The sequence below is a fragment of the Phyllobates terribilis genome, unplaced genomic scaffold, assembly GCF_046119375.1.
Source record: "Phyllobates terribilis strain yellow unplaced genomic scaffold, ASM4611937v1 Scaffold_3__8_contigs__length_932513732, whole genome shotgun sequence".
Classification (NCBI taxonomy): domain Eukaryota; kingdom Metazoa; phylum Chordata; class Amphibia; order Anura; family Dendrobatidae; genus Phyllobates; species Phyllobates terribilis.
Genome location: NW_027362763.1, coordinates 532,542,362 through 532,565,984, shown reverse-complemented (window position 1 = coordinate 532,565,984; position 23,623 = coordinate 532,542,362). Strand labels below are relative to the sequence as shown.

The 23,623-nt window shown below is 39.9% G+C and overlaps 1 protein-coding gene across 5 annotated transcripts in view; it reads left to right on the top strand.

Annotated features, from left to right (window-relative positions):
• BCLAF1 (BCL2 associated transcription factor 1) overlaps positions 1 to 23,623 on the top strand; it is a 50,810-nt gene that overhangs the window by 12,157 nt on the left and 15,030 nt on the right. For 4 of the 5 annotated variants that reach the window (XM_073671300.1, XM_073671299.1, XM_073671298.1 and 1 more), the window contains exons 6-8: positions 18,407 to 18,512; positions 21,720 to 21,810; positions 23,009 to 23,184. In XM_073671300.1, coding sequence (XP_073527401.1) covers positions 18,407 to 18,512; positions 21,720 to 21,810; positions 23,009 to 23,184 — 373 coding nt within the window. Of the gene's footprint in view, positions 1 to 18,406; positions 18,513 to 21,719; positions 21,811 to 23,008; positions 23,185 to 23,288; positions 23,447 to 23,623 lie in introns of those variants that run through there. The other variant, XM_073671301.1, reaches the window with a different exon arrangement.

The following is a 23,623-nucleotide window of genomic DNA, read 5'->3' as shown; positions in this document are numbered from 1 at the left end:
TCATTCTGCCTCTCAATGATCGCAGCATGGCTCGGCTCACATTTATACTGCACTCTACACCGAGCACTAACACCGAGGTTTCTGTGTGAATCTCTAAAATACACAAACTATGCACACAAAATCCCCAATGGAACATTCCCTATAATGAGTCAGATGGAGGCACTGTGGACACCGTCTGGCTTATGATCTGGCTGTGTTTGTCTTCTTATGCGTCTTTTTAGACGTGCACAATAGTGTGGTCAGACATGTGCACCTCTGGGGAAAAAAAGGACACCACTGAACAGAAGCCTAAGGCCCCCTTCACACTTTTGTGTTTCTGGTACGTGTGGCATCAGTTTTCACACGTACACACATAATCTATGGGGCTGCACTCATGTTTTTGTATTCACAGGGACCGTGTGTCCGAGTGACCAACACGTAGACATGTCCATTTTTTCTGGCAGTACGGATGACATCAAATGGGACATGGCATCCACAGTTTTTTCCAGCCAAATCTGCGCTTAAAAAGTCAAATAGCGCTCCTCCTCTTACGAGCCCTGCCGTTTGCCCAAACAGTAGTTTTCCACCACATACTGGGTATCGGCATACTCAGGAGAAATTGCACAATAAATTGGGTGGTCCATTTTCTCCTGTTATCCTTATGAAAATGAAAAAATTTGGGGCTAAAGCAACATTTTTGTGGGGAAAATCGAATTTTCATTTTCACGGTTCAACTTTATAAAATTCTGTGAAGCACCAGTGAGTTCAAGGTGCTCACTACACCTCTAGATAAATTCTGAGGGGTGGAGTTTCCAAAATAGGGTCACTTGTGGGGAGTTTCCACCAGGGCTGTGGAGTTGGTAAGCCAAACCTCCGACTCCTCAATTTCCATGACTCTCGACTCCCTCATACATGGCTCATGTTTAAGTGATAAATTTACTGTAGCACAGATTCTTCTAAAAGTCCTAGACCCTTAGATCAGGGATAGGACAGACATTTCATAACTTTCCTAAATTCTTATGAAAAATTTCCCACAAACTGCTTTGAACTACTGTACCCAATTTATTATATTTTAGGAGTCTGATTCAGTCCATTTTATACCGACTCCGACTTCACAGCCCTAATTTCCACTGTTTAGACACATAAGGGGCTCTTCAAATACAACATGGCATCTGTTGCAGCCAATTTGTGCGCCAAAACTCAAATGGTGCTCCTTCCCTTCTGAGCCCTGCCGTGTGCCCAAAAAGTAGTTTTTGACCACATATGGGGTATCTGTGTACTCAGAAGAAATTGCACAACAAATTTTGGAGTCCATTTTCTTCTTGTGAAAGTGAAAAATTTGGGGCGAAAGCAACATTTTTCTGGGGAAATATTAATAATTTTTTTGTGTTCCACACGGCTTTAATTCCTATGAAGCACCTAAAATGGTTAATAAACCTCTTGAATGTGGTTTTGAGCACTTTGAGAAGTGCAGTTTTTAAAATTGTCACTTTTGGGTATTTTCTGTCACATAGGCCCCTCAAAGTCACTTCAAATGTGATATAGTCCCTAAAAATTTTTTTTGGGGGAAATTGTTGGAAAAATGCAAAATTGCTGATAAACTTTCAACCACTTCTAGCTTCCTAATAATAAAAAATAAAATTGTTTAAAAAACGATGGTGATGTAAAGTAGACATGCAGCAAATGTTATTTAATAATTATTTTTAGTGGTATGACCATCTGTTTTATGGGCAAAAAAAAATCGAAATTAGCGAATTTTTAAAAATTTTCAGCCAATTTCCCATTTTTTCATAAACGCAAATCATATTGACCTAAATTTATCACTATTGTCACGAAAAAGGAATTTCCGAATCACTGGGATATGTTGAAGCATTCTAGAGTTATTGCCTTGTAAACGGACACTGATCAGAAAGGTGAAAACGGCCTGTGGGTGAAGGGTTAAGGCCCCGTCACACACAGCGACGCTGCAACGATCCCGACAACGATACGACCTGTCAGGGATCGTTGCTGCGTCGCTATGTGGTCGCTGGTGAGCTGTCAAACAGGCAGGCTCACCAGCGATCAGGGGAGCAGCGACATCGTGGAAAGAATCTTTCCACGATGTCCTGCTCCTGGTTACGAGCCTGCTGAAGCAGGAGCAGGCTGGTAACTATGGTAAACATCGGGTTACTAGGGGCACACGCGCACCTAGTAACCCGTTGTTTATCATGGTTACCACTCTGCTACAGTGAGCGGGAGGTTACCGCTCACTTTAGCAGGCTCGTAACCATGATAAACAACGGGTTACTAGGTGCACGTGTGCCCCTAGTAACCCGATGTTTACCATAGTTACCAGCCTGATCGCTGCTCCCGCTGGTCACACACAGCGATGTGTGCTGAGCAGTGGGAGAGCAACGAGCAAAAAATGGTCCAGGACAGCGATCAGCAACCTCACAGCAGGGGCCTGATCATTGCAAAGTGTCACACATAGCGACATCGCTGGTGAGGTCGCTGTTGCGTCACCAAAACCGTGACACAGCAGCGATCTCGCTATGTGAGACGGGGGCTTTAGTCAGTTTTCTAATTAGATTTTGATGCACATTGGCTGAACAGTATATTGGATCTTCTCCCCCATGTTTGTAATACCCTGGTCCGTGAATGACAGGTAACAGCTGAGATTTCAAACAGGACGCATGTCATTCACAGATTGAAGGCAGGCGGCGGGCTGAGGAATCGGAGAAGACCCAGTGCATAGTCTGGCCCCTGAGTACCGAAATCTAATTAGCAGAAAACTTGAAATGCTGATTAAACAAGAAAAATAAAACGGATTTCTTCATCAAAAGTTTCAATTTAACGTGTTACAACACCATTAGAGCCATGTCTTGACTCTACATTACAAAATCATGCTGACAGGTTCTCGGCAAGTGTTAAGCAACTATTGTTTGGTGGAGGCAAATGGCACTCTCATATGCTGGCTTCTGTAAACTTGTAGTTCAATGCCATGTGCCCTACATCCCTCCAATCCATATAGTACTTTGATGCACAAATGGGTTAACTAAAGAAGGTTGGTTGTCTCAAAATGGCAGTTATTTTTTTCCAATGGGTCATTTGCTCTTCTACTTTGGTTTTGTGATGTATGTCCTTGTGCACCACTCATGACCTTGAGCTGATGCTGGCCAGTGTTGATTTCTTTTTCATTATGACTAGGTCCTGGAAAAATTTTTGAAACCCATGTAACACAATAAAATATACTGTTGCTGGGGCAAAAACAGGCTAAAGTCCTCCTGACACAAATGGCAAAAATCTGAATTGCTAGATCCTAAAATTCCTGGGTTTGCTGGAATTAAGCTTGAGGCTCTACCTTGTAGTGGCCCCTTCCAGGTGTTTTGCTTGATTTTGAGACTTGTACAGGATGCTGGGCGGTAAGTGGACATAGCTGTATATTGATTTCTTTAACAGGATGATGTCTTATATTGCATTAACGATTTCTGCTGACTTCCCATTCATTCTATGATGTCACGTGATACCAGTATTATTGAGATATGTGATGACGTCGTCATATTTACTTTGTATGCTACCAAACGATTCATTCCTAATAGCTAGTCCATTACATTCTTTTTTGATTGATTGCATGAAGAAATAGTGTTGTTTTCATGTTGACACCAAGATCAATGTTTTACCAATGGAGCATATGCCCGCATTTTATAAACTAAAGTGCAGTAAATCAGGGACAATAGCTGCACAGGAAGTACTGTATGTTAGATATGCCTGTTTATATTGAAGGAAGGTGTGTGTGTGTGTGTGTGTGTGTGTGTGTGTGTGTGTGTGTGTGTGTGTGTGTATACAGTTGAAACCAGAAGTTTTCATACACTATGTAAAAAGACACATATGCATGTTTTTCTCAATATCTGACATGAAATCAGAATAAACCTTTCCCATTTTAGGTCAATTAGGATTACAATAATTTTTAATATTTGCTAAATGCCAGAATAATAGTGTTTGTTTTTTAAGGCATTTTTATTACTTACTGCAAAGTCAAAAGTTTACATACATTTCATTAGTATTTGGTACCATTGCCCTTAAACTGAATGACTTGGGTCAAACGTTTTGGGATATCCTTCCACAAGCTTCTCACAATAGTTGGTCGGAATATGGGCCCATTCCTCCTGACAAAACTGGTGTAACTGATCCAGGTTTGTAGGTCGCCTTGCTCGCACCTGCCTTTTCAGCTTTGCCCATAAATTTTCAATAGGATTGAGATTAGGGCTTTGTGATGGCCACTCAAAAACATTGACTTTGTTATCCTTCAGCCACTTTGTTACCATTTTGGCAGTATGCTTTGGGTCATTGTTCATTTGGAAGACCCATTTCCGCCCAAGCTTTAACTTCCTGACTGATGTCTTGAGATGTTGCTTCAGTATTGGCACATAATCTTCTTTTCTCATGATGCCATCTATTTTGTGAAGTGCACCAGTCCCTCCTGCTGCTAAACAACCCCACAACATGATGCTGTCACCCCAGTATTTCACAGTTGGGATGGTGTCTTTAGGCTTCCAAGCTTCTCCCTTTTTCCTCCAAACGTAACGATGGTCATTATGCCCAAAAAGTTCAATTTTAGTTTCATCAGACCACAGGATGTTTCTCCAAAAATTAAGGTCTGTGTTCCTGTGTGCATTTGCAAACATTAATCTGGCTTTTTTATGTTTCTTTTGGAGTAATGGCTTCTTCCTGGCAGAGCTGCCTTCTGCCCATGTTGATACAGTACTCGTTTCACTGTGGACATTGACACAATCTTACCAGCTTCCACCATCATCTTCACAAGCTTTTTTTGCTTTTGTCCTTGGGTTGATGTGCACATGTCGGACCAAAGCACTTTCATCTCTGGAACACAGAACCCGTCTCCTTCCTGAGCGGTATGATGGCTGGACATTCCCATCTTGTTTGTACTTGCATATAATTGTTTGTACTGATGAAGAGGCACCTTCAGGTATCTTGAAATTGTTCCCAAGGATGAGCCAGACTTGTGCAAGTCCACAATTCTCTTCCTGATATCTTGGCTGATTTCTTTAGACTTTCTCATAATGCTACACAAAGAAGCAGTGTGTTTCATGTGTGCATTAAAATACATCCATCAGAACACATGACACCATCATATGGGCAGTCCAGAATTGCTTAAAGGCATAGTAATCTTAGTGTATGTAAACTTTTGACTTTGCAGTAAGTAATAATGCCTATTAAAGAAATAAATTATGGTAATCCTAATTGATTTAAAATGGGAAAGGTTTATTCTGATTTCATGTCAGATATTGAGAAAAACATGCATATGTGTCTTTATATAGTGTATGTAAACTTCTGGTTTCAACTGTATATCTGTGTAGATAGAAGTTGCTAGACCTATAGATATAAGGCTTGACTATATATATATATATATATATATATATATATATATATATATATATATATATATATATATATATATATATATATATATATATATATATATATATATATATATATAGTCAAGCCTTATATCTATAGCTCTAGCTACTTCTCCCTGCCCCTGGGGAATCTGCTTTCCAAGACATCTGACTGTATTGATTCTTTCCATTCTTCAAGATGATCCATCAGTTTTCAGATTTGTAATTTTCCAAAACTGAGATCTGTGTGTGTATATGTATATAATGTACAGTACAGACCAAAAGTTTGGACACACCTCATTTAAATATTTTTCTGTATTTTCATGACTATGAAAACTGTACATTCACACTGAAGGCATCAAAACTATGAATTAACACATGTGGAATTATATACTTAACAAAAAAGTGTGAAACAACTGAAAATATGTCTTATATTCTAGGTTCTTCAAAGTAGCCACCTTTTGCTTTGATGACTGCTTTGCACACTCTTGGCATTCTCTTGATGAGCTTCAAGAGGTAGTCACCGGAAATGGTCTTCACTTCACAGGTGTGCCCTGTCAGGTTTAATAAGTGGGATTTCTTGCCTTATAAATGGGGTTGGGACCATCAGTTGTGTTGTGCAGAAGTCTGGTGGATACACAGCTGATAGTCCTACTGAATAGACTGTTAGCTGCTTTTTTCTTGCCATAATACAAATTCTAAGTAAAGAAAAACGAGTGGCCATCATTACTTTAAGAAATGAAGGTCAGTCAGTGTGAAAAATTGGGCAAACTTTGAAAGTGTCCCCAAGTGCAGTTGCAAAAACCATCAAGTGCTACAAAGAAACTGGCTCACATGAGGACCGCCCCAGGAAAGGAAGACCAAGAGTCACCTCTGCTTCTGAGGATAAGTTTATCCGAGTCCCCAGCCTCAGAAATCGCAGGTTAACAGCAGCTCAGATTAGAGACCAGGTCAGTGCCACACAGAGTTCTAGCAGCAGACACATCTCTTCAACAACTGTTAATAGGAGACTTTGTGCAGCAGGCCTTCATGGTAAAATAGCTGCTAGGAAACCACTGACCACTGCTAAGGACAGGCAACAAGCAGAAGAGACTTGTTTGGGCTAAAGAACACAAGGAATGGATATTAGACCAGTGGAAATCTGTGCTTTGGTCTGATGAGTCCAAATTTGAGATCTTTGGTTCCAACCACCGTGTCTTTGTGCGATGCAGAAAAGGTGAACGGATGGACTCTACATGCCTGGTTCCCACTGTGAAGCATGGAGGAGGAGGTGTGATGGTGTGGGGGTGCTTTGCTGGTGACACTGTTGGGGATTTATTCAAAATTGAAGGCATACTGAACCAGCATGGCTACCACAGCATCTTGCAGCGGCATGCTATTCCATCCGGTTTGCGTTTAGTTGGACCATCATTTATTTTTCAACAGGACAATGACTCCAAACACACCTCCAGGCTGTGTAAGGGCTATTTGACCAAGAAGGAGAGTGATGGCGTGCTACGGCTGATGACCTGGCCTCCACAGTCACCAGACCTGAACCCAATCGAGATGGTTTGGGGTGAGCTGGACCGCAGAGTGAAGGCAAAAGGGCCAACAAGTGCTAAGCATCTCTGGGAACTCCTTCAAGATTGTTGGAAGACCATTTTTGGTGACTACCTCTTGAAGCTCATCAAGAGAATGCCAAGAGTGTGCAAAGCAGTCATCAAAGCAAAAGGTGGCTACTTTGAAGAACCTAGAATATGAGACATATTTTCAGTTGTTTCACACTTTTTTGTTAAGTATATATATATATAATTCCACATGTGTTAATTCATAGTTTTGATGCCTTCAGTGTGAATGTACAATTTTCATAGTCATGAAAATACAGAAAAATCTTTAAATGAGCAGGTGTGTCCAAACTTTTGGTCTGTACTGTGTGTGTGTGTGTGTGTGTGTATGTGTGTGTATATATATATATATATATATATATATATATATATATATATATATATATATATATATATATATATATATATATATATATATATATATATATATATATATATATATATATATTGCCTACAAGTAGTATTCAACCCCCTGCAGATTTAGCTGGTTGACACATGCGGAATTAACTTGGCATTGTGACATTTGTACTGTAGATCAGCCTGGAAGTGGGAAATGCACTGCAGCAAATATTGTTTTTTTTTTTTTTGTTTTTTTTTTTTTTTAAAACGTTAAAAGTTAATTTAGAGTGTCATTTATTATTCAACCCCTCAAACCACAAGAATTCTGCTTGGTCCCCCTAAAGTATTAAGAAGTAGTTCAGGCACCAAGAATAATGAGCTTCACATGTGTGGATTAAAGATCTCTTTTGCCAACCTTTTCTGACTATTTAAGACCCTCCCCAAACTTGTGAACAGCACTCAGACATGGTCAACATGGGAAAGACAAAGGAGCATTCCAAGGCCATCAGAGACAAGATCGTGGAGGGTCACAAGGCTGGCAAGGGGTACACAACCCTTTCCAAGGAGTTGGGCCTACCTGTCTCCACTGTTGGGAGCATCATCCGTAAGTGGAAGACTTAGGGAACTACTGTTAGCCTTCCACGGCCTGGACAGCCTTTGAAAGTGTCCTCCCGTGCCGAGGCCAGGCTTGTCCGAAGAGTCAAGGCTAACCCAAGGACAACAATGAAGGAGCTCCGGGAAGATCTCATGGCAGTGGGGACATTGGTTTCAGTCAATACCATAAGTAACGTACTCCACCGCAATGGTCTCCGTTCCAGACGAGCCCGTAAGGTACCTTTACTTTCCAAGCGTCATGTCAAGGCTCATCTACAGTTTGCTCATGATCACTTGGAGGACTCTGAGACAGACCGGTTCAAGGTTCTATGGTCTGATGAGACCAAGATCGAGATCTTTGGTGCCAACCACACACGTGACGTTTGGAGACTGGATGGCACTGCATACGACCCCAAGAATACCATCCCTACAGTCAAGCATGGTGGTGGCAGCATCATGCTGTGGGGCTGTTTCTCAGCCAAGGGGCCTGGCCATCTGGTCCGCATCCATGGGAAGATGGATAGTACGGCCTACCTGGAGATTTTGGCCAAGAACCTCCGCTCCTCCATCAAGGATCTTAAGATGGGTCGTAATTTAATCTTCCAACAAGACAATGACCCAAAGCACACAGCCAAGAAAACCAAGGCCTGGTTCAAGAGGGAAAAAGTCAAGGTGTTGGAGTGGCCTAGTCAATCTCCTGACCTTAACCCAATTGAAAACTTGTGGAAGGAGCTGAAGAATAAAGTCCACATGAGACACCCAAAGAAACTAGATAACTTGGAGAAGATCTGCATGGAGGAGTGGGCCAAGATAACTCCACAGACCTGTGCCGGCCTGATCAGGTCTTATAAAAGACGATTATTAGCTGTAATTGCAAACAAGGGTTATTCCACAAAATATTAAACATAGGGGTTGTATAATAATTGACCCACACTTTTATGTTTCAAATTTAATAAAATTCAACTGAGCAACATAACTTTTTGGTTTGTAAGATTTATGCTTCTGTTCATAAATCCTACTCTCGTTTTCAGTTTGAAGGCTCTAACTTATTTGCATCTTATCAAACCAGCTAAATCTGCAGGGGGTTGAATACTACTTGTAGGCACTGTATATATATATATTTATATTTATATTAAAAATATTATTCGGGTCCAGATAACTTCCTAACATTTTTACGTAAGAATAGTATCTATTGTCCTGTTAATTTGTTGAATTTTTGATTAATTAGAATATTCTAGAATAATTAACTTTGTTGATTTTTCTTTATTTTAACATATTGAGTTCATTTTGTGGCACTTATTAATATAGAAGTATTGTATGATTTCCTTCTGCACTTACTACAGCATTTCCCACAGGCAGCAGTGCAGTTCTGTCTATAAAATGGCTGTAGGTGGAGGAGCATGTGACAAGACTTGTCAAGTCGGCTTCCTCCAATTGTAAAAGACCTGTCAAGGAGATATAGTTGAATGTTGATTGACAGGTCTTGTCACATGCCTCTTCACTACTATTCATGTGATGGACAGGAGTGCTGTGCACTCTGGATGGCAGTACTAAGTGCAGGAGGAGATCCTGTAATACTTACTAAAATGTGTCGCAAAATTGTATCCGCAACATAAAATAGAGATAAAGTGGCCAACCCCTTTTAAGTTCCCTTACAAAAAGTATTTCCCTTTTAAAGCTGCTCATACACATTAGATTAAAATGGTTGTCCAGTAAAAAGAAGTTATCACATATCCAAGTTAGCGGAGGTTCAACCACCGAGACTCCAACTGATTGCCAGAACAAAGCACTTTTATCCTGGTTAAACTCTGCAGTGCTCCTGCTCTACATCTGCACCATTCATCCTGCATGTGACTGCCGAGCGCTGTGCTCAGCTTTTCCTTCTGTCCACATTGAAAATGAATTGAGCAGCTGTCAAGGTTGTTCATCGCTGTTCCATTCTAAAGGGGATAAAAGTTCCTTATTCTGGCGATCAGTGAGGTCTCCGCAGTCAGATCCCCAACAAATATGTTATCACCATATTCTATTGATGGGTGATAGCTGCTTTTCAATAGACCATGCCTTTAATGTTAGCTAGTACCTAATATGTAGGTGATCCTTCTGACGCGCACTGTAACGGGCATAAGAAGAAACGAGATTCAAGCAGTTTGGATGTTAACATCCTTATGCTTCGGCTCACAAATATGTTTTAATCTGTGTTATTCTAAACAAGTACTTTTGCTTGAGATGACTGTAAATATTTAAGGAAAGGTTGCCAGAAACCGCTATCCTGTGTAAGACTTTCTGTAGCCTTAGTTGGTTAGTGCTATTGGTGCATGTGTTAGGTACTATATGCACATAACAAGCAAAGTGATACAATTCCATGCTGGCATAGAAAATTATCTTGTAGGTTAGTGGTTCACATTTTGATGTAATTCACTATTTTGAATGTTTGGTCGTTTCTTTTCTAATTTTGCCAACAGTCACAATTTGCAAGCTTTATTTTAGTGTATAAACTACTGAAATATGGAAAGATTCTTTTTTTGTTCATTATATTTTAATGAAACCTATGATTCATGCTGCCTAAACCATGGGCAGCAGCAATTCGAGTCACCCTGCACGATTGCAGCTAGATATGTTTTTCTCTGAAACGTTTTGATGTTTCAGAGAAATTGTAGTTTGAAGATCTGTCCTGGGACCATAGGGAGACACATAATTAGTCCAGCATGGCCACAGCCGGTTTGTACCTGCACTGCTCTAGTTGGACAGATATCTCCCGTGTTTGTACATTGGAAGTGATCTGTCAATCATTTGGGGCAGTGCCGGGCTAGTCTCTTCCTTCCCTGTTTCAGAGAAAAATCGACATGGCCGTAATTATGCACTCAGGCTCTGATACATTCTGACTGTGGTTTGGGCAGTGTGCATCATCTTACAGATTCCCTTTTAAATACATTTTTATTTATCTACTAAACAACATCTCAGATTAGTAAGATATTACTGTATATTTAAATTAGTTGAATGCTCTCCTTTTCTTCTAAAGCTACTTTCACTTCTACGCTAGGGTATCCCATATACAATACCGATCAAAAGTTTGGGGTCACCCAGACAATTTTGTTTTTTTCCATGAAAACTCATACTTTTATTTATCAAATAAATTTGAGCAAAATGAATAGAAAATATAGTCCAGACATTAACAAGGTTAGAAATAATGATTTTTATTTGAAAGAATAATTTTCTCCTTCAAACTTTGTTTTCGTCAAAGAATGCTCCCTTTGCAGCAATTCCAGCATTGCAGACCTTTGGCATTCTAGCTGTTAATTTGCTGAGGTAATCTTGAGGAATTTCACCCCATGCTTCCTGAAGCCCCTCCCACAAGTTGGATTGGCTTGATGGGCACTTTTTGCTTACCATACGGTCAAGCTGCTCCCACAACAGCTCAATGGGGTTGAGATCTGGTGACTGCGCTGGCCACTCCATTACAGATAGAATACCAGCTGCCTGCTTCTTCCCTATAGTTCATGTATAATTTGGAGGTGTGCTTTGGGTCATTGTCCTGTTGTAGGATGAAATTGGCTCCAATCAAGTTCTGTCCACAGGGTATGGCATGGCGTTGCAAAATGGAGTGATAGCCTTCCTTATTCAAAATCCCATTTACCTTGTACAAATCTCCCACTTTACCAGCACCAAAGCAACCCCAGACCATCACATTACCTCCACCATGCTTGACAGATGGTGTCAGCCACTCTTCCAACATCTTTTCAGTTGTTCTGCGTCTCAGAAATGTTCTTCTGGGTGATCCAAACACCTCAAACTTTGATTCGTCTGTCCATAAAACTTTTTTCCAATCTTTCTTTGTCCAATGTCTGTGTTCTTTTGCCCATATTAATCTTTTCCTTTTATTAGCCAGTCTCAGATATGGCTTTTTCTTTGCCACTTTGCCCTGAAGGCCATCATCCCAGAGTCGCCTCTTCACTGTAGACGTTGACACTGGCGTTTTGTGTGTACTATTTAATGAAGCTGCCAGTTGAGGAGCTGTGAGGCGTCGATTTCTCAAACTAGAGACTCTAATGTACTTGTCTTGTTGCTCAGTTGTGCAGCGGGGCCTCCCACTTCTTTCTACTCTGGTTAGAGCCTGTTTGTGCTCTCCTCTGAAGGGAGTAGTACACACCGTTGTAGGAAATCTTCAGTTTCTTGGCAATTTCTCGCATGAAATAGACTTCTTTTCTAAGAACAAGAATAGACTGTCGAGTTTCACATGAAAGTTCTCTTTTTCTGGCCATTTTGAGAGTTTCATAGAACAAACAAATGTAATGCTCCAGATTCTCAACTAGCTCAAAGGAAGGTCAATTTTATAGCTTCTCAAATCAGCCAAACCGTTTTCACCTGGGCTAGCATACTTGTGCATGGGTTTTCTAGGGTTTGCTAAACATCCGTTAGCCTTCTTACACAGTTAGCAAACACAATGTACCATTAAAACACTAGAGTGGTGGTTGTTGGGTCTCTATACACCTATGTAGATATTGCAATAAAAACAAGACGTTTGAAGCTAGAATAGTCATTTACCACATTAACAATGTATATAGTGTATTTCTGATTCATTTAATGTTAGCTTCATTGAAAAAAAATAATGAAATTTCTAAATGACCCCAAACTTTTGAACGATGGTGTATGTTTCACTCACTATTCACAGCAAAGAATAGAACATGCGGCACATTCTCTCTGTTGAAACAGAATCTGCATTAGTACGGTAGAATGACAGATTTCAACCCATCATTGCCTCCATTATGAATGGAAGTCGTGGGGCCCATTGATAAAATACAAGAACTTATGGTGAAAGCTGATAGCAAGCAGTGTCAAAAGGGTATGGATTTTTTGTATGCCTTCGATGGTTTAAAATTAGTTTGTCTATACGCATCCTAACATGATTGATTGTGGCAGTTTTGTGATTGCAGAACTGGACTTGTAGTATTTACAAAAGTTTGTAAGCTGTCCTTTTACAAAAATGCTTAGCCATTTTTTGTTTTATTTGGCCTAAATGTATAACTTTGCAACTGTTTTTAGTTTTGCACCTGAAACTAAGCAATTTTATAGATATTCCTGTGTCTACAGCTTACATATAAGACTTAAAAGGGGTTTTCCAGCCTAAGACTATGTTCACAACACAGCATTTTTGCCAGCTTTTTTATGCAAATAAGCTGTATTTTACAGTATAAACAAAAGCTAGGAGATTTCAGAAATTTCATGTACACCCTTGTTTGTTTTTTTTCTCTTGACTGAATTTGAGTACTGCGGTGTTTTGAAATCTGCAGCATGTCAATTTTTTCACCCATAGAAAGCAATGAGAAAGTGGAAAAAAAAAATGCAGCAAACATGTTTTGCAGCGGTTTTTGGTGTATAAAGCTTTCTTTATTGAACATGTACTGTAGACAAATCAAACATGTAATCTGCACAAAAAAAACTGTAGCAAAACCTGCGTTTTGGACTTTTTTTTTACTGGCAAAAGAGCAGGTTTTGGCTAGTCTGCACAACTGCAAGTATGCCAATTGCAAAGATGTGGTCTTGTGACTGCCCACTTGCATGGACAATACAGCAGAATTGTGACTGTGTGTGCACCGCATACTGTCATGATTCTGCAGTCACATAGTGACTGTAAACTTTTCATCTTCAACTGGAAAACCACTTTAATTGTCAGACTACATTCTGTGTAGGCTCATCCTGCACTTGTATTTAGGTGTGCAAAACAAGAAGGAATGTTTAATTAAGACTATTTGTAAATGTTTTTCATTTGCATTTTTCTTAGGCGCATTGGAACAATTTAAAAAAAAAAAATATATATATATATATATATATAATATATATATATATATATATATATATATATATATATTATTGTAACGGTGAAAGTAGCCTTTAAGATTGTTTTCACCGGACAATGTCTATAAACTATTTATTACCTATACTCAGGATAGAAGATAACTTATTTATTGGTGGGGTTCTGATTGAGGGGACCTACGCTGCTCTCTGTAACTGGGAATTTTTTCCCTGGATGCCTGACCATCACTTTGTTCATTCTGTGTGGAACTGCCGAAAAAAAAAAAGCTGGGTGCAGTGCTTGGCAGCCCCATAGGTAATCAGTGGTGGTTGAGCATGCGCAGTGACGCCCCATTCTAATCGCCGATTGGTGCAGTTTCCAGCAGCCGGACCTCCACTGATGTAAGTTATCACCTATCCCGTGGATAGGTGATAACTTGTTTTCACCTGATAAGCCCTTTAAAGGAATGAACAAAAAATACATAAGAAATGTCACAATAATAAAAAAAAAAAAGATAAATAACTTTTAATGAGCAAATCATGCTTGTCTTGTTTAGAGAGGTAATCATTATAGTATGTTATGATGGCTGCCGTATGTTACATTGAATAATGGTTATGGGAAAGGTCGCCACGAGCATGTGCAGTGGGACGCTCCACACCTACTTTTAAGTGTGGGAGAATGTGATTCCAGTGGATAATCTGATTTGATGCTAGAGACACCAGGTTTTCTGGGGTAGGAAGAGGCTGCTCACAGTGCTGTCCAACCTGTGTATCTGATCGAATACTGAAGATGCCAGTAGTGCTGAGGTAAGAGGCAGCTCACACTGGTGTCCTCCCTATGTGTGTGATGTGATACTGGAGATAACAGGAGTTCTGAGGTAAGAAGACACTGTTCATACTTCTGTCACCATGTCTGTCTGATCTGATACTGGAGATGAGTGGTGCTAAGGTGAGAAGAGGCTGCTCACATTGTTGTCCTTCCTGTCTGTCTGATCGAATACTGGAGATGCCAGTGGTGCTGAGGTAAGAAGAGGCTGCTCACACTACTGTCTACCATGTATATCTGATCTAATATTGGAGATAGCAGGGGTGATGAGGTAAGGACAATGATGTTTACCCTTTCCTTTCTGAATGCTGAGCAACTGCTGTGACCTGGAGATGGCTTAATAGCAGGGCTGTGGAGTCGGTAAGCCAAACCTCCGACACCTCAATTTCCATGCCTCCGATTCCATGACTCAGACTCCCTCATACATGGCTCATGTTTAAGTGATAAATTTACTGTAGCACAGATTAATCTCAGCTAAAAGTCTAGACCCTTAGATCAGGAATAGGACAGACATTTATAGGACATTTCATAACTTTCCCAAATTCTTATGAAAAAATATTCCCCACAAACTGCATTGAACTACTGTACACAATTTATTATGTATTTTCGGAGTCGGTCCATTTTATACCGACTCCGACTCCACAGCCCTGCTTAATAGCACATGATATAGGTTATCATAGTCACAGTATCAAAGCTTCCTACCGCACATGCACCTGTCCTGTTAACATTCTAGGGCAGGGTTCCCCAACTCCAGTCCTCAAGGCCCACCAACAGGTCATGTTTTCAGGATTTCCTTAGTATTGCACAGGTGATAATTCCATCATCAGCACAGGCAATAGTTGCATCACCTGTGCAATACTAAGGAAATCCTGAAAACATGACCTGTTGGTGGGCCTTGAGGACTGGAGTTGGGGAACCCTGTTCTAGGGGACAGATTTCTGTTAGAGTAAGGGTGCTTTCACATTGTGTTCGTGGGTCCAGTCAGGCATACCTCCGAACCCCTCCCGCAAAACGGGGTTCGTACGTTTGCCCGGCAGGGCCATAGACTGTAATGGTGACGCCAGAGCGAACGTGCACTGTGAAGTGGAAAGGGACACCCAGACGTATGAGTGTCCACCTTCTCTAACTGTACACTCCCGAAAATGGTGCACTTCAGAGCGCACTTTCGCTCTGCCGTCACCATTACAGTCTATGGCTCCACCGGCGAGTACGTCCAGACTCCGTTTTGCGGGGGGTTCAGACGTATGCCCTGAAGGGACCCACGAATGCTATGTGAAAGCACCCTAAAAAGAAAACATCCATTTTAATTCTATAGTGATTACCTTCCTAGAAAACTAGTGTGATTTGCTAATTAAAGGTATGTAGGAATTTATTTATTGTGATGTTCTCTTTTATATATTTTCTGTTCCTAGAGTACCCCTATAAGTGGAACCTGTCACAACCAGAAATGCTATTTACCTGCAGTTAAAGGTTAATCATGCCTGCCAGGCATACTGAAGCTCATACAGTTGTTCTCAAAAGTTTACATACCCCGGCAGAAATTTTCCTTTCTTGGCCTTGTTTTGAGAATATGAATGTTAACAAAAAAACTTTTCCTCCACACATGGTTATTGGTTGGGTGAAGCCATTTATTGTCAAACTACTGTATTTTCTATTTTTAAATCTTAATGACAACCAAAAACATGCAAATGACCCTGATCAAAAGTTCACATACCCTGGTGATTTTGGCCTGTTAACATGCACAGAATTTGACACAAATGGGTTTGAATGGCTACTAAAGGTAACATCTTCACCTGTGACCTGTTTGCTTGTAATCAGTGTGTGTGCATAAAAGCGGAGTGAGTTTCTCAGATCCAGACACACTCTTCCATCTTTCTTCCAGCCACTGAGGTTTCTAGATTGTGAGTCATGGGGAAAGCAAAAGAATTGTCATCGGCTCTACGGGAAAAGGTAGTTGATCTGTATAACACAGGAAAGGGATACAAAAATATATCCAAGGAATTGATCATGCCAGTCAGCAGCGTTCAAACTGTGGTTAACAAATGGAAAATCAAAACCACTTTCAGGTAGACCAACCAAAATTTCGGACACAACTAGCAGGAAAATTGTTCGGGATGCAAAGAAAAACCCACAAATAACATCAGCTGAAATTCAGGACTCTCTGAAAACTAGGGGTGTGGCTGTTTCAAGATGCACAATAAGGGAGGCACTTGAAGAAAAATGGACTGCATGGTCGAGTCGCCAAAAGAAAGCCAATACTGCGCAAAATGCCACAAAGTATCTCGCCTACAATATGCCAAACAGCACAGAGACAAGCCTTAAAACTTCCGGAACAAGGTAATTTGGAGTGATGAGACCAAAATTGAACTTTTTGGCCACAACCATAAACGTTACATTTGGAGAGAGGTCAACAAGGCCTATGATGAAAGGAACACCATTCCTACAGTAAAGCACGGAGGTAGATCGCTGATGTTTTGAGGATGTGTGAGCTACAAAGGAACAGGAAACTTGGTAAATGTTGAAGGAAAGATGAATGCAGCACGTTATCAGCAAATACTGGAGGCAAATTTGCACTCATCAGCCCGGAAGTTGCACATGGGACGTACTTGGACGTTTCAACATGACAGCGATCCAAAGCACAAGGGCAAATCGACCGGTCATTGGCTACAGCAGAACAAAGTGAAGGTTCTGGAGTGTCTATCTCAGTCTCCTGACCTCAATATCATTGAGCCAGTCTGGGGAGATCTCAAGCGTGCAGTTCATGCTAGACAGCCCTGGAATTTACGGGAACTGGAGGCTTTTTGCGAAGAAGAATGGGCAGCTTTACCATCCGAGAAAATAAAGAACCTCATCCACAGCTACCACAAAAGACTTCAAGCTGTCATTTATTTTAGACGGGGCAATACACTGTATTAAGAACGAACTGGGGTATGTGAACTTTTGATCAGGGTCATTTGGATGTTTTGGTTGTCATTAAGATTTAAAAAGAGAAAACACTGTAGTTTGACAATAAATGGCTTCACCCAACCAATAATCATGAGTGGAGAAAAAGTTTTTTGTTATCATTCATATTCTCTGAAACGAGGCCAAGAAAGGAAAAATTCTGCCAGGGTATATAAACTTTTGAGCACAACTGTATATATTCTCACTACAGCCTCCTGCTTTTAGTCATTGGGGCGGTGCAGAGGGCTGTTAGTCTCTGCTCACTATACTATTTGCGCACTGTTCTCACTCCCAGGACATTGACAATCAGCTGTGCACACATGCCATACACATATGCTGCAGAGCAGACAGTCAATCAATGTGCTGGGGAGTAATTACAACGTGCTCATTGTGTAGTGAACGGTAACTAACAGCCCCTGCACCGCCCTGATGATTGGAAGTGAGTGGCTGCAGGGAGAATAAAACCTAATTTTCTCCCTGAAGTTACTGCCCCAGTAAGGCAGCTAAATAGGATTTAAATGCTATTTATCTGCTGTTTGCACTTACATCTGCAGATAAATGGCATTTCTGGATACAACAGGTTCCCTTTAAGGATTCATTTGTATGCTGTCTTATATATCATTATTAAATAGAAATGTTATAATTATGGATGCTTACACTTAATAATCAACCATAACATTGTCTATTTGGAGTTGGCTGTCATTGGAAATTGTGAATGTGAAGGTTAATAACTGGATAATGTATGACTGATAATACTTCTCTCCCATGGGATATTTATCTTTTATGTAATATCTTTTTTCCTCTTTTCTGTCTTTTAATAGGATTCAACCTATTAATATATATTGACATTCTACAAGTCCCACTTTAAGATCTGTGGCTTTGTGTTTAAAGGGAGTTAAACTAATGAGGCAGTTTTTCTCCTCTACAACCAACAGAGCATTATTTCAAGGGTGACGGAAAGACCCTCAGTGAGAGATTTGCAGTGTATCAGACAGCCGCTGATGAGCATGCCAGCCGTCCAAAGAGCCCAGAAATACACAGGTATATGCCAGGGGTGCTATAATACTGTCATCATGCATGCCAATCTGTTCATATTAAATACTGCAATATTATTTTGTTTATAATTAAAATAAATTTCATTGGGATGCTTTTTATTGGGAATGGTTATCTTTTTGCGTTAATGTACAAATAGCCATTTCTCTTTCTGGTCTTATGAAGTTCCACATTATACCAGTATGTAATGCTGGAAACCATTCTTGGGAATACCTCTTTAAGCTATATATGATAATCCATCTCCATGATCATATCACAATATGTAGTAGGTGTAATAATAATATTAGCTAATGCCTCCAATTAGAAATGTAGTATAGTTCTTCTGATTCGCTATGTCACTTACCCCATGTGCATGGCATTGAGGACCTTAGGTATCCATAGTTATGACCACATGACAAAAAGGAAGGAATTGATACATTTTATGTTTTGTGTTCCCCAAAAATCCTTTAAGTACTATGTTTTCCTGTGTCTTAATGTATAATGAATTATATAGTTTAGTATACATCTGCACTGTGTATTGTTTTAGGTGTGTATCAGGTTTTCTCCTATAAAAAAAGAAAATTTCCTTATGTATTTTTATGTTGCTTATATTTTCAGACATTTTGATTCTGATCACTAGATTTAGTTTTTTCCATTATAAACTAAAGCCACCACCATTTAACTGGTCTATAACCACAGCCCATCCACCTGTATATAAGCCCCTTGCTCCCCCTGTATATTCCCAAAGATATTTTTTATAAGTCTCCTGCGTTGTATGCTAATCAGTACAGTCCGGTCCAATGGGCATTCGTGGTCTGGGGTCTACAACTCCTCTATCGAACATAAAGAAGAAAATTGCGCACACAGAACTCTAATTAAAAATTATACACATTTTCTTGAATACAAGAATACAACATGGAGAAAACTAAGTAAAAAGGTGGACGGGGTGATGCACGGTAACAAGCCAATAGGTGGCACCAAAGCTCAACCAGGTCTACAAATAATCATATAGCTTGCAAAAAGGTAAATAGTGAAGCAGGCTTAAGGCATTATTACGTAAGAGTAGGCAATGGCTAATAGATCTATATAGAGATGTAGATACACACTACATAAAGTGATCTAGTGCAGTAAACAAGAGACATAGATGGTAGTTCAACTAGGACATAGAGCAATGCCAAAGCACCACATTGTAAAGTAATTAGCCTATTGCATGCCTTGTGTTAGCTTTCTATTAACATAAGAAAGAGCAACGGGTCGGTTTTGACCCGTGTTTTAAATCACCCGTAGGATACCCTAAAAACAGTTATTTATGATCCAATTTGTTTCTTACCTCTTAGTTACCTTGTTAGGGTTTCTCATCCATGGAAGGATTGATTTTAATATTTTTGTTGTGGCCCCCTGGGCCTTTCATTTGAGAGCATACCCTTCATTTTCAATATAAAAATATTGTCAAATGAACCTCAAGAGAATAATATAAACTTAAAAAAGTTTGTTATATTACCTGACTATTACTGAAGGGTTTTAGAACACATTTCTTAAATGTAAAAAAAAGTATACATGTATATATTTTATATTATTCACTCTAGTAACATCTATGGTGTTACGGGTCAATTTTGACCCATATCTAACTACTTTATGAAAAAGGCTAAAAACTGATTTTTTTTTTTTTATAGAACTTTAATACAAATAAAAGATGAAAATTATATTAACATTAATAGCAATAATAATAAAAAGTAGCTTTTCTAGGTCAAACAAACAACAATCAGTCAAGCAAATCAACAGAAATCAAGTACTAGTTTTTAGATGCATTAGTATTTAGATGCATGTGTGGCAAAAAGTGACACTTTTTGTGTGTTCTTTGCAGAGGTATTTTTTGCGGCCGAAGCACGATGTGTTTGTCTTTCTGTCCTTATTGCTAGGGAAGACCTGACACCTCTTTCTTTTAGAATCAGGTGGTCTCACTGGGATTGTGGCTGTTGTGGTTGATGTTGAGGCAGGCCTGGTTGAGGAGGATGCTGGTGATGATGCTCTTTGTGTTGCTGTGGGTGTGGACGAAGCACTTGTTGAGCTCTGGAGTTGTCGGACCAAGGCTGCAGCGGCTGGGTCTCGGGGCACTCATTCCCTTTGGTCAATGTGCGCCTTGACAAGGGATCTTCCTAGTTCCTCAAGAAACATCCTCCGCTTGTGTTTTTTCTTTGAATTCCATCCTTGGTGATTGTGGGTCCACAACACAAATGAATTGCATGCTGACACATCAAGGATGTTGTAAAATACAACCATTGGCCATCTCCTAGTCATTCGCTGGCAAGTGTAGGTGGCAGTCAGCTTGTCCAGGTTGTCCACTCCTCCTTTGTTTTTGTTATAGTCCAGGATGATTCTGGGCTTTTTGTCACTTCCTGATGACACAGCTGCATCTTTGTGAAGTGTGGACATCAGTACCACATTCCGTGGTTTTTGGGACAGTATGAAACAGCAGTGGTGGTGTCTGTAAAAACAAACTTTGAGGAAAGTGGAGCCCTGTCCTTCATCTGCAACAATTCAGCGGGCAGCTCAGGTTTGTTTTTTTTCACTGTGCCCACCATGGTGCTCAACACATATTGAGATAAATTCCTTGAGGGGTCTAGTTTCCAAAATAACGTCACTTGTGGAGGGTTTCCACTGTGTAGGCACATCAGGGGCTCTCCAAAAGCGACATGGTGTCCGCTATTGATTTAGCCAATTTTGCGTTCAAAAAGTCATATGGTGCTCCTTCCCTTCCGAGCCCTGCAGTAGTTTTCCACCACAGATTGGATACTGGCATAGTCAGGAGAAATTGCACAAAAAAAATTGTATGATGCATTTTCTCTAGTTTAAGGACATGAAAGTTAGAAAATTGCGTCATTTTCTCCAAATTTCTGATCTTTTAAAAAATGAACGCGAAAAATATTGTCCTAAATTTACCTCTAACATAGACTACAATGTGTCACGAAAAAAAGTCTCCGATTCAGTGGGATCCGTTGAAGCAATAGCGTTATTACCACTTAAAGTTATCCTGGTCAGAATTGAAAAAATTGGCCTGGTCGTGAAGGTGAAAACTGGCTAGGGCATAGGCGTTAAAGGTGGTGGCTTTAGTTTATATTGGGTAAATCTGGTGACCGGTTTCTGTTAAGGAAATGTGATTTTAAAAAAAGATTTATAGGGAGTATTTTTTTTTTCACTGCATTTCTTAACTTGTAGGAGGATAGATCTGTCACCCAATATCCAGAGAAAACATGCAAGTATGCAAAATGAAGATAAGGTCTTTGTAGTGAAGGCAGAGCCTGTCAAGGTTTGTTTCTTTTCCTTTAAAATTTGGTCGTCTTTGGAGCTATTATTAAATCAATTCAGGAGCAAATTCAGGATGTGAAACATAATTGAACGAGTTATACTTTTGTGGCAGAAAAAAGTAATCTAAATGCTCATATCTAATGTGCCTACGCGGAGAGAGGTTTTACTAAATTCAAAGTAAAAATTACTTGTTTTATGTACAATTTCATCATTGTTTAAAGAGTTTGCCAAGGCTAATAATACGTAGTCTAACATGATAATATCATCTTTGTGGTGGACATCTAACACTTTTACGGCTGGTTACAGATGGTGAACAGTTTAGCCAGTTTACTGGCCATTGTCGAAAACTGCATCTTGTCTCCTATTCAATTCAGCAAGAGCCCCGTTAATTGAATCACTTTGCACAAGTGATTTGCATAATCAATCACAAGGAAACATCATAACATAATGGTACATCACCATCAGGGTGTGCTGGTATGGAGCAGGTTCTGCCCCTGACAACAGCGATTTGAGCTAGCTCTGATCGCTGCTTTTTACACTTTATATGTGTAACTCTCTAGTTCTGCTGTACACGGTACCAGTGATCAAATGATTGCAGGTTCAAGTCTTTGTCTATAAAAGTTATACACAGAGCCCAGAAATCTATTTTCCCGAATAAGTCTATGAAGCATATTGACATAATCCTGCTGATCTGAAATGTTTGTAATTGTTACCGCACCATGAAAGCCATAAAAAAACAAAATGAAAAAAACATTGGCAGAATACATAGACATGTGAACAGCACCATGGACTATTAGATAACCGTGAAAAACTGACATCTGAATGAGCTCTTACTCGGCACTAGAAAAACTAAAGTCTTAAAGCAGTTGTTCACCCCTGGAGGATAAAAAACAACTTCTCCACCATGCTCTGAAATAAAGTAGATGCACCTTACCGATGCACTGCCACTCCTTTTCCAGAGCTGCTCAGGTCACCCCCAAAAGTACATGAGCACCAATCTCCGGTTGCAACGCTGATCAGTATTGGTTATGACCATTGATGTGCCTATAGTGGTTGACCATGTGGCCTCACACAATTTATTGCTTTGTTCTTATCTAACATCCGAGAAGTCATCTTTTTAGTTTGCCTCAGTTGTCATAATTGAACTCCCTCTGTTTCACTTATTAAGGAATTTTTTTATGACTTTGCCTTGTCTTTAGATTGAAAAGAAAGTAAAGAGTAGCTCAACTGATCTGCGGGGTGATACAGATCGTCGTAAGCTAGAGCACCGCAAAGAACGAGGGGACTCCAAGGGTTCCCGGGAATCTAGTGATTCTCGCAAGAAGGAAAAGGCCCATAAAGAGCACAAGGAAATGAAAGTGTTCAAGGATGAGAAGTAAGTAACATGCATATCCGTCTTGTAGCAAGCTGTGAATGCTTTGTGAATTAATTGTCTCTATATTGGCTTAACGTAAACAATCACAATTGTTTGTTTTACAGCAAAAATGTATTTGTCTTTTACACGACTAATGGTGGATGAGGACAAAAACTTTGGAATAGCAAGCTAACTGAAAAAAATGACAAATTATTGTGTCCTATTGTCCAGGCAACATCAGGAAGTTGGACTTCAGTGCAGTGCATTTCTAGAACCCGTTTGTGTAAGAACTTTGGTTCTTTCTGCTTGATTCCACTTTTTCCACTCATAACACCGCAGTTTGCTGTTGACTCTTCAATGTCAATGAAGGAAAAAAAAAACATTTATTGTGTTTGAATGTCACAGAGAATATTGAAGTGATGAAGAATTTCCACCATTGTTTGCTGTTTGTGCCTGGAGA